This window comes from Maniola hyperantus, chromosome 19, assembly GCF_902806685.2.
Source record: "Maniola hyperantus chromosome 19, iAphHyp1.2, whole genome shotgun sequence".
Classification (NCBI taxonomy): Eukaryota; Metazoa; Arthropoda; class Insecta; order Lepidoptera; family Nymphalidae; genus Maniola; species Maniola hyperantus.
Window position 1 is genome coordinate 2,267,538 of NC_048554.1, and position 12,439 is coordinate 2,279,976.

Sequence of the window (12,439 nt, forward strand, 5' to 3'; positions counted from 1 at the left end):
GTTTTACTAGCTTATGCTCGCGACTTCGTTCGCGTGGACTACACAAATTTCAAACCCCTATTTCACCCCCTTAGGAGTTGAATTTTCAAAAATCCTTTTTTAGCGGGTGCCTACGTCATAATAGCTATCTGCATGCCAAACTTCAGCCCGATCCGTCCAGTAGTTTGAGCTGTGCGTTGATAGATCAGTCAGTCAGTCAGTCAGTCACCTTTTCCTTTTATATATTAAGACTACGAGTAGCTATGCCTTGTATACATTTGACTACTGAAATAACAAGTGGTTCGCCCCAAACTAATGTTGAGATCTAAGAGCATACTCTGACTTTGCTCAGACGATAAAACCAAAAATTTGGCTCGTTTTAACTCTGAGCAAGGTCAAAAATCGCTCTATAGACCTTACAGGGACGAAACATTTTGCAGATGTTTTTTTTTTGTTTTTACGAACTTGTTTGCATTATTTATTTAACTGAAAGTGCCCTGATGGCCACAAGCGGTCGTTTTATAATAAGAAATAGCCGACCACAAGCGGTCGTTTAAGAACAAAAATCAGTAATTAGCCTTTAAAATTTGTTCCTTATCACAAAATGATAAGGTTCAATACTTAATTAATTTTAATAAGTTTACGGTTCTATATTTTTTGTGGTTGGATATTTTCTACTAACAAACGACCGCTTGTGGTCGTGTAGACACTTCCTAATTAATATAATAATTAATTATGTTTAGGTAAGGATGGAAGGTATTTAAAAAAAAGCATTTTAAGCAACAGGTTTTATTAACAATCGTTATTATTATAACTTACATAATCGTAACTACAAGTATGATCGTTTATAGCAGAAGCCTCTTGTTAAGCTTAAAACTAATATTGCAACAATTATATCACTTGCATATTAGTATGTTACTTACTTATTATTATCTAAAAACTATTAAATATTTAAAAAAAAATTAAAACAATAAAATAAAATAATATGTTAGAAGTTAAATTGACGATCTGAATTTATTTAAGTTAACGATTAAACAAACGTTAAGGAATGTTAAAAGATTTACATTTTTACATCGTAATAATAATAATAATAATTGTTTCGCTTAACATTATTTTCTTTACATTATTTTTATAAAAATATAAAAATCTCAAAAATCTTTGTTTAATAATCACTAATTTTTTTTTTAATTAAAAAATATAAAAAGGTAAGTACTACACAATATAATTTTCACACATTAGAATACGTCTAAGGTATAAAAATTAACAGTTACTCGTAGAATAGCCACACTAGTTATTTATCTTTAAAAAGTAAATAAACATTAATCGAAAAAAATCGTTCGAAATTTAAAAAAAATACGTGGGTAGATAACAAAACAGTAGGTATTATCAGCTATCGAGTACACGTAAAAGAATTGGGCAACATATAAAATATAGTGGATATATTTTACGATGTTGCCATAAAAACAAAAACTACCGTACTTCGTTTTTACCAGCAACCTTACCAATCTTATCACTAACTAACCTACTCAAGTAAATTAAGTTTGCTGTTTGTTTTGCGCAATTGTGCTCGCCAGGGGATGATTTTGGCGGTTTCTTCCTCCTTTACCGGTTCGTGGTGACCATTCGATGTTGAGTGACCTGAAAAAAAAAATTATAACCTTGGTAAAAATATTAAATAAGTACATATATAATTTTAAATACATAATTATCAAAATTGCGGACCGGCAGGAATCGAACCCGGCGTCTCCTAGGATCGCGCCCGACGGCGACGCCCTGACGTAAGATACGGCACGCTTGCTGCCAATGACGAAATTTATGATATTATGTATGTTCACTCAATACTAAAGCGACTGTATATATGCCATTTAGTAGCGACACTTTTGCAGTTATCGAATCCATCGATCGATCCAATCGAGGTCCATATTACAAAGCAGCTCTTTGAACGAGAAATGACATAGGTAATATTTGCGTTTTACTATATTTTTTAAATAATTTTTATAGTGTTTGTTTTAGTGGTAAAACACTATAAATATTATTAAAAAAATATTAATTAAGTATTTTATCCATACTAATAATGTAAAAGTATGTATGTCTGTCTATTAGTCTGTCGGCTTCTGACCGTCTCTCATGGCGACGTGTTCTTGACCAGTCAGTCGATGGAGACGGGTCACAAGAAATAGAGAGGAATTAATGAGTAGAGGAGAATAGAGCGAACTTTGCTCAGACTTAGGTTTCAGTTAAAACGAGATACATTTATGCCAGCGATATAACGATATCAAAGTCTGAGTAAGCCAGTCAAAGTCAGTGCGCTCTAAATAGATTTCAATATTAATGTATTTCGATTATTTAATCTTACACTAGTGATACCTACTATTGCAATGTTCCGTGGACAATTTGGCTTCGAATGGCGCGCGCATGGGCTCGAAATGCACGTCGTAGCAATGTGATGTTGTCTATGGTCACGGCGCGCTACGTGCCGCTGGGTTAAGCGCGCCATTCGCCATTGCGCAAGTTCCAGATGCAGAACTAGTGTTGCATCGGAGTCACACCAGGCTGTCGTGGCGTTCTGGCGCGCTTACGATTAGTCTGGCTTAGGTCGATGGTTACGCCAGATTGCGTTGCTATACTTTCATTGGTGATAATAATACCTACCATTGCAATGTTCCGTGGACAGTTTGGCTTCGGAAGGCGCGCGCATGGGCTCGGAGTGCACGTCGTAGCACAGAGTGATGTTGTCTATGGACACGGCGCGCTGCGTGCCGCTGGGGTAAGCGCGCCATTCGCCATGTGGTTTGCAAATATCGTTTGATTCCTCAACTTTTGGAGTGTATAGTGATTGTCTGGAAATAAAACAATAGAATTAGGTAGTAGGTTTGCAAGATACAATGCGACAAGGCTCTCTTGGCACTTGAATCACGTTGACAGGGGGGCGCTGTTGGAGAACAAAGGCTTAGAATATTCAAACAAGAACAAAGCAGACACTTGACGGCAACGTTAGTTCCGATTTTCACCACGCGCCATGATAGCCTTGTCGCACTGTAGGTACATTAAAATAGAGTAGAACGGTAGGTACGTGTTTCATAGTAGAAAATAAGTATAAATAGTAAGATTATGTATTAATTAAGAGAAATACCTCGTTACAATTTGTTTGATAGAAGTCTAGAAGTCTTAATAGGCTCGCGACTCCTACACTTCGCGTCAGGAAAGTCGGAAAGTCATTTGTGGGAATGAGTGTGATATTTTGTCATAAAATTCCATTCAATTTTAGACTTAACCTATACACAACTTAAAAAAATATGATCCTAATAGAAGCACCGAAGATACGGTGCCTTCTTCACAGCATCTGCCACTTTCACTCATCCAAAATCATCATCATTTTAGTGAAGTAGGTAGGTTTAAATAAGTATGTAGTACTGTTTTATCATAAGTAGTAAGTAGATATAGGTGAATGGATAGCGTTAAGGAAATATAGTAGTAAGTTATGTACATGGTATTAAGAGCGCCACCTCGCCAACAAAATGGCCCACCAGTTTGGCGAAATGTATGAAAAAATAAATTATATAAAAAAGTCACAAATTGCACGCACCGTAATCTGCTCTCCGCTTCTTCCCTCCTAGCAAGCAGTTGTCTCTTCCACGCAGGCACAGCCGCAGCTCTCCGTCTCTCCGCCTCTCCCGCTAACTCCTTCTCCAGATCTTTCCGTGCCTTCTCCGCAGCTCTCCGCGCCAACATCTGCCGCTTCCACGCCGGTATGATGTTACCCGCAGTATCTCGCTCGGGGATCTGAGAAAAGCCCTGCCGTCGACCAACCGTCCGATTTTGAGGGAATCGTGCTAATCGGTTGTATACAATCTCGAAACTGAATTTAAATTGACAGGTCTAATAATTGTAATGTTTTGCTTTATTCCCTTTTGTCATGTTTCACGTGAAAAAGGATAAATCAATGGGATAAATATAAAGATAGATAAGTTTCAGACCTGTCAATTAATTCAGAGATTGTGTAGGTACAACTAATTAGCACCTATGCCAGCTATTCGGATTTTTAATAAATTGGGGTTTGTATATTCGAATTTTGGACAAACTTACTATAAATGGGCATAACTAATGGAATATCATGAAAAATAAAATTATTGCTCATTATTTTTACTAGATTTAAATATTCATGGCAAAAAGTTAAGATATTTCTTCGGGACTCGAACCAAGGAACCTTTGAGCTGATTTCATTATTCATAGAAAGGTAGACAAGACAAAATCTTATTTTTACAATATTCAGCTTAAGGTAGGATAGGTAGGCAAGATGTTAGTCTTATTTTTCGAATGTTCAGCTAATTAATTTGTATGAATTTTAATTTGTAAAAACCTATTTTATTTCGATATTTAAACAAATCTATCATAAGGAGTGCAAAGAAAATTGAATTCGAAGGCTGAAGTGGCATTGTGTTACGATCTCTAGAAATAATTTATCACTTTACGGTAGGTAGGTACTTCTTTTTTATTCAGATACAAGCTAGCCCTTGACTGCAATCTCACCTGGTGGTAAGTGATGATACAATCTAAGATGGAAGAGGGGTAACCTGGAAGGAGCATGGCAGTTTTTATTAAACCCATACCCCTTTGGTTTCTACACGGCATCGTACCGGAACACTCAATCGCTTGGCGGCACGGCTTTGCCGTAGGGTGGTAACTAGCCACGCTCGAAGCCTCCCAACAGACTAACATACTAGATGATGCCCGCGACTTCGTCCGCATAGGTTTACCACCCAACCAACCAATTCCTAAAAGGCCGGCAACGCATCAGCGGCTCCTCTGGTGCTGCAAATGTTCATGGGCGGCGGTAATCACTTAACATCAGGTGACCCGCCTGCTCGTTTGCTCGCTACATCTATTTTAAAAAAATCCGTAACAATACGTGAATAACCTTTACTTCTTGTTACCGTTAATCACTAAATTCTTCTATTGTGTAAAGTAGGGCACATCACAGGTACAACTAATTTCAAAAACATTGATTAATGGTCGAAAAAACTATCTCGCCTCCGTTTCCAACATATCCGTAACAGCTAAATAATCTATACTTCTTTATAGGTAGGTAATTAATAGCACCGATACCGTTAAGCGGTACCGGTGCTCTATGGCAGAAGCACACTCATAGTTACATCACACGCGATCTCTGCAAGGCGTGACTGCAACGGGAACTGAAGGATTATGACGGATGGACATCTTCCATGCAAAAAATTCAGTTGTGATGTTTATCTTCTAAATATATAAAAGGAAAAGGTGACTGACTGACTGACTGACTCACTGATCTATCAACGCACAGCTCAAACTACTGGACGGATCGGGCTGAAATTTGGCATGCAGTTAGCTATTATGACGTAGGCGTCCGCTAAGAAAGGTTTTTTGGCGGACAACAAAATTCAACCCTGGGTGAAGAAGGGGTTTCAAATTTGTGTAGTCCACGCGGACGAAGTAAAAACGAGCATTAGCTAGTTTTTGATATACTTAGGTAGGTGTTTACTTAATTTATTGTATCAACATTGACAACATTGCAGCTCATAGAGGCATAAACGCACTGCTTACCTTCATTGTAATAAATCAATGCTTATTTTTCATTTTAACCTGCCGTGTAATAAGTTCATACCTAAATGCATACCCTGGCTTGAACTCCTGTGCACGCCACTGATTGACAACCCTGACTTGTTAGCAACATGCATTATTTTATTCGTACGAAAGCTTTCGATGTCAAGGACCGTACGTGGGTTCACGTAATTTCGGAAATCGGCGAGATTTAAACAAATATTGACGCGGGAGAAATTGGCTCGTATATTTTTACGATAACGGCCGTAACTAATCTTTAAGGCGTTTATGACTATTAGAACGAAAATTATTTTTTTGTTTACGGACGTCTTTTTTTTTTTTTAATAGATATAGCGAGCAAACGAGCAGGCGGGTCACCTGATGTTAAGTGATTACCGCCTTCTACTTCTCTTGCTGTAGTGGGTACACCTTAACACAAGATTTCGCATGTTCGACTTTCTGTTCTGCGAATTTTGTAAACCTGTAGGTAGGTATCATATTTTGTACCGATTTTTAGCAACAAGGTACGAGCGAATAATGACAGTCAGAGTCTTCTATGGTGAGGTCGCAGTCGAGGGGTTGTATAAGTCCTGCAAATTGCTATTGCGCTGGAACCATGTGTCATTAACATCGAAATGACGAATAAAAACTCGAAACTTCAAACTAGTCACTAGTGCTGAATAGAATTGAATAGAATAGAATATATTTTTATTCAAGTAAACTTTTACAAGTGCATTTGAATCTTCAACTAGTTTAATTTACCACGGGTTCGGAATGCCGTTCCTACCGACGCGACGTCACTAAAATGGCGGGCACGCGTATTAGCAATTTGCGGTACTTATGCCTAATAGAATAAAAAAAATTGCAGTCAGCTTGAAGTTTAAATACAGACTGCATTTGTACTGCAAGCCGACTGCAAAATTTTAGTCTATAGAATTGGAAAGACCACCCGTGGGAAGCCGGTTAGACCTACTAGTAATACCTTTTTTTTTTTAATTACCAACAAAGAATGTTTAACAAATCCAATTTAGACACAGCAAAAACCACGAAGGTTTAATAAAAAGTACTCTGTAATATTATAAGGATAATATTTAGTCGTTGGTCTCAGAATGAAGTGTTTCATGATTGTGATCGTTTCCAGTCGGCGCCGGCGCAATGAAAGTTTCGTTTTGAGTAAAATACAGCTCTCTCGCACTTAACTACCACTCGTTCAATTTCTAAATGTTGTATGCAATCGTATTCAGCACAACATCACTTATTTTATGACACTTTAACGCACATTGTATCAGAGTTCCGCAAAATTTCTACTTACGTAGATACGACACAACACCGCCAGTGACGTAAACGCAAGCTCACGAGTTACATTTAAACGAATTTTCCGATGTCTTAAATAATAAAAATAAATAAGCCTTTATTGACTGAAAAAATATATATATACAGAATCTAATTTTTCTAGTAGCTAGGTACTCACACTTTTCATACTTAAATGAAACAAAATTTATGTTCTATGCTTATTTCCTTATTTTTATACTTTCAGTGGTTTTACAACTAATCAAGATAAAGGATAGACCATTATAGACGTTTTACCTCGTTGTTACCTACATCAAAATATTAAAGAACTTTTGTAATCAACGAGATAAGTTGTCTTAATTAATACATAATCTTATTATTTACATAATATAAACTAGTTTTCCGATACTATAGCTATAATTTTCTTGGAAATTTTAAATAAGGCAGGGCACTGTCCTGCACCTCTATTTTGATTTTTAAATTATAACTTCTTTACTTTAATAATGTTATCAAAGTTTGTTTGGTTTTTAAAATATTATTTAATGTGTGGACATACTTCAACTGTGCGAATAACGAAACGTCATGTCAACGCGTCGCATATACCTACGCTAACAATATTTTGACCAATTACATACTGATGAAGTACTTATTAGGTACATAAGTAAAATGATCAGTAGGTATAATTTGACATTGTTTTTTTTTTAATAATAATATTTTGAGCACTTCTTTTCTTAAATTTTTTAAAGGAATTTTATTTTTTTATTAAAAGAATAATATAATATATTATTATATTACAAAAAACAAAAATACCAAACTTATTCTGGAACATAAAAATTACAAATCGAAAATATCATCTAAACCACCGCAACGAGACAGGGTGCCCAGAACGCTGGCAGCGTTACCTCGTTGAATGGCCAGACTAATATGCTGACCGAGGTAACTGCCAGCCCTCCGGTCCCCCGTGGATTCTGCGAGACGGGATGAAAGGTCCTTAAAAAAGAATCTAGCATCCTCGCCCCACGAACCCATGGTCTCCACCCCAAAAGGCACAAATATGAAACTATTTTCTATATTCTCATATTTGCGCATTACATACTTATATATTTAGTATGGATATTTTGAGACACTCGATTTGAAATTTTCTATCTGAATGAGCTGTACAAGCTATTTTTTTACAGTAAGTAATAGGCAAGTAATAAAAATTTTGTGGTGTATTAGCTGATACGGGTTTGCCCATGAAAATATTACGTAGTCAAATAAAATGCAGAAGATTACAGACGTAATTTCCATTATTACGAAACTAATGACTATGTATTCACAATCTAGTATTTAATCAAAAACAAATAAAAGTCGTCAAGCGTGATCCGCAACAGCATCCGAGAGCAGTGAAAGCGTAAAAACGGCACAGATGCGTACCGGCTACAAAATAAAGATTTTCTGTTCAAGTCATGAGCTAATTGATATCATACTCGGACGTACAGACAGCTTTCGCTCCGCAAAGACAAGATGCAAGTAAGTAGACCATAATAAGGTGCTCAAGATTTCTATTATTTTTGCTAAACTTAAATGTTAATTAGTTACATTTAATAAAAATAGAAAAAGAAAGATTTTTATTCAAATAAACTTTTGCGTCTCAAATTCGGAAAAATTTGCTATTTTCTGAGGTATGTATTGTTGATTGGACTACACAAATTTCAAACTCTTATTTTACCCCATCAGGGGTTAAATTTTCAAAAAAAATCTTAGCATATGTCTACGTCAAAAAATACCTCCTGCATGCCAAATTTCGGTCCGGTTCAGTACAGTAGTTTGAGCTGTGCGTTCATTGATTTACTATGGTAATATACACAAAGAATTTTTATTGGACTACACAAATTTCAAACTCTTATTTTACCCCCTTAGGGGTTGAATTTTCAAAAAAAATCTTAGCAGATGTCTACGTCAAAAAATACCTCTCTGCATGCCAAACTTCGGCCCGGTTCAGTCCAGTAGTTTGAGCTGTGCGCGTTCATTGATTTATTATAGTAGTATACCCAAAAATTTTTTATTGGACTACACACATTTCAAACTCTTATTTTACCCCCTTAGGGGTTGAATTTTCAAAAAAATTCTTAGCAGATGTCTACGTCAAAAATACCTCTCTGCATGCCAAATTTCGGGCCGGTTCAGTCCAGTAGTTTGAGCTGTGCGTTGATAGATCAGTCAGCCAGCTTTTCCTTTTACGTATAAATAATTAGGTATATTTCTAGATTAGAGGTCACAACATGGCGAAAACTTTCGCATTTTTAGTTCGAATGCATTATACCTACCTACAGATATAGCTTGCATCTCATCTAGTTTCCCATAAGACTTAAAAAACCGTAATCCACGCGGACGAAGTCGCAAGCATCATCTATTATATAATATTAGTACCTAGTAGGAACTAAGAATGGATTTCGTAGTTAAGTAAAATATTAGTTAGGTAAGTATATACCTAACTAGAATTAGGTTATCTATGACGGCTGGGTAATGGGTTAATTGAACAATGTAATCTTTCAACTACTTTTCACACAGCTGAAATAACTTAAAATCAACGTAACGTATTACGCCTGCCTACTTAATCACTAATAATGAAACGATAATTAACAGGAGGTATCATAACAGTAATTTACTGTAGAGTGTAGACGCTGTTTTTAGGGTTCCGTACCTCAAAAGGAACAACGGAACCCTTATAGGATCACTTTGTTGTCTGTCTGTCAAGAAACGTACAGGGTATTTCCCGTTGACCTAGAATCATGAAATTTGGCAGGTAGGTAGATCTTATAGCTGACATTTGGGGAAAAATCTGAAAACCGTGAATAGGGTTAGATCACACAAAAAAAAATTGTGGTCATGAACTAATAATTAGTATTTTCAACTTTCGAAGTGAGTGACTATATCAAGTGGGGTATCATATGAAAGGTCTTCATCTGTACATTCTAAAACAGATTTTTATGCATCATACTTTTTGAATTATCGTGCAAAATGTCGAAAAAATACGACTGTAGTACGGAACCCTCATTGCGCGATACTGACTCGCACTTGGCTGGTTTTTTTTAATTCATTGAATTTCCTAATGGATTTCTAGGGCTGCCAAAAATTCTACCCAGATCGATTTGAGTTATTTTTCATTGAAAACGGGTTAAGGTTGCAACCCTTATTACAAACCGAGTAATAAGCGCAATTATGAAAATCTTTAGGTATACCTACTTATATACCAAATATCTACCTACGTCACTACAACGTTTTTCCTATTAATATAATAAAACCGGTCAAGTGCGAGTCAGGCTCGAACAATGAGGGTTCCGTACTACAGTCGTATTTTTTCGACATTTTGCATGATAATTCAAAAACTATGATGCATAAAAATAAATAAAAATCTGTTTTAGAATGTACAGGTGAAGACCTTTCATATTATACCCCACTTGATATAGTCACTCACTTCGAAAGTTGAAAATACTAATTATTAGTTCATGACCACAATTTAATTTTTTTGTGTGATCTAACCCTAAATTCACGGTTTTCAGATTTTTCTCCAAATGTCAGCTATAAGATCTACCTACCTGCCAAATTTCATGATTGTAGGTCAACGGGAAGTACCCTGTAGGTTTCTTGACAGACAGACGGACAGACAGACAGACAGACAACAAAGTGATCCTATAAGGGTTCTAAAAACATAAGTAGGTAGGTAAATAGATAATATTTTTCAATAAAATTTTAACGATTTAGTTTGATTAATAGATATCGTTTAACGGTTTGAATTAATTGATAAATGCATATTTAGTTATTTACATAATGTTGTATTGAGTAGGTAATAAAAATTATGTAAGTTGAAACTTTTCCAATTCAAATTTAATGTTTGGCGATCATTTAGATAAATCATACTTAAACCTGTGTCTAAACCATAAAAAAGGTTAAACTATAAAACCTTTTTGAAATGTAACAATAATGTCCTAAGAGCCAGCGCCTGCCAGACCTTCCTTAATTTATAAAAGCTGAAAGTTTCTCTGCGTATTGTCCCCGACACTGGGAGGAACGTTTGTTTGAGTCATGGTGGCTTTGGCCTTTGGGGGTTAACAGGTAGGTAATAAAGGTGTACAAAAATTTTAAAGTAAAGTATAAAGTCATAAAAGTCGTAAAGTATAATTTTTTTTTGTATTTGCTTCACAATAGTATTAGATATCATGTCATGCATTGCCAGACACTTAGTATGGTGTCAACCCACTGCCAGACACCTTTACCTAAAGCTTAATAAAATATCAACGTTTAAGGTTGTCTGGCGGGGGTTCCCACGACACTCAGTGTCTGGCAATGCATGACGATGCATGATTTCTAGTACTACTCCGAAGAAAATTTAAAACATTTGACTTTATAGGTAGGTACTTTGACGTAAGATTTTATACACCTTAATTACCACCTGTTATCTCCCAAAGCCACCATGATCCAAACACACATCCTAACAAATGTTCCTCCCAATGTGGGAGACAATACGCAGAGAATATTTCAGATATTATAAAATAAGGAAAGTCTTGCACGCGCTGGCTCTCTCTCTCTATAACATCAACCCATCACGGGTCTCCTCTCAGAATTAAAAGGATTTATTTAGACTTGGTCGCTGGCTAAATACAGACTGGCAGATTTAAATATCTTTGAGAACATTATGGAGAACTCCCAGGCATGCAGGTTTCCTCACGATATTTTCCGTTCATCGATAAAACACGTAATATTTAATTACTTTAAGTAAAACTCTGAAAGTTAGTCGTGCGTGCCCGGGATCGAACCCCAGACCTCCTAAAAAAAAGACCGAACGCGGCATCTTAACCACTAGGCTATCTATCACCGCTTTGATATATTTATTGTTTCTACGTATAAAGAAAAATATAAAGATATTATTTATTGTTGAATGCTCTACTAATTTCTAGATCAATGTTATTCAAAACTTTCAAAGAACTTTTCGAAAATTATACCTATCTCCAAGCGACCAATCTGAATAACATTACAAAATACTCATTCAAAAGATGATATAATTTTATTGACACGATTTCTTCGAATGACAAGTCTACTGATTTCGATAAGTGTTACATAATTTATCGCGACCGATTGTCGTATACACGACAAGATTACAGAAAGTTCGTAAATCGAAAAGAAAAGTATTTGTTTACATCCATACTTAATATTATAAAGTGTGTCTGTCTGTTTGCTAGCTTTTCACAGGCCATTAATTGAACCGTAGATAAAATGAGGTATTTACAGAGTTAGCTTACATCTCGGGGACGGATAATAAACTACATTTTGTCCCGGAAAACCTTCGAGTATGTAGATAAAGGAAAATGGAAAATTTAAAAAGCATAATCCACTTAACTGATTTTGACAATTAGTACAGAGATACTTAGCTGTTGTCACGATCGTAATCACCTCTGATTGGTTGACGCTCGCTCACTATTGGCCACAAATGCTACAATGCAACGACAATCACACAAATTCAGCCAATTAGAACAATTGAGATCGCAATCGTTTGATAAGTGGGAATTAAAATATCGAAGACAAACAGAACAATACTTAGGTATTTATTAAAGAA

General features: G+C 35.9%; 1 protein-coding gene across 5 annotated transcripts in view; it reads right to left on the bottom strand.

Annotated features, from left to right (window-relative positions):
- Positions 1 to 752: 752 nt before the first annotated feature.
- The window catches only part of f (espin protein forked), a 110,521-nt gene continuing 98,834 nt past the window's right edge, over positions 753 to 12,439 (bottom strand). For 4 of the 5 annotated variants that reach the window (XM_069504867.1, XM_069504866.1, XM_069504865.1 and 1 more), the window contains exons 13-15: positions 3,566 to 3,774; positions 2,632 to 2,819; positions 753 to 1,617 (exon numbers count right to left, since the gene is read on the bottom strand). In XM_069504867.1, the coding sequence (XP_069360968.1) occupies positions 1,502 to 1,617; positions 2,632 to 2,819; positions 3,566 to 3,774 (513 nt within the window). In that variant the 3' untranslated portion in view covers positions 753 to 1,501. The remainder of the gene's footprint in view (positions 1,618 to 2,631; positions 2,820 to 3,565; positions 3,775 to 12,439) is intronic. The other variant, XM_034978778.2, reaches the window with a different exon arrangement.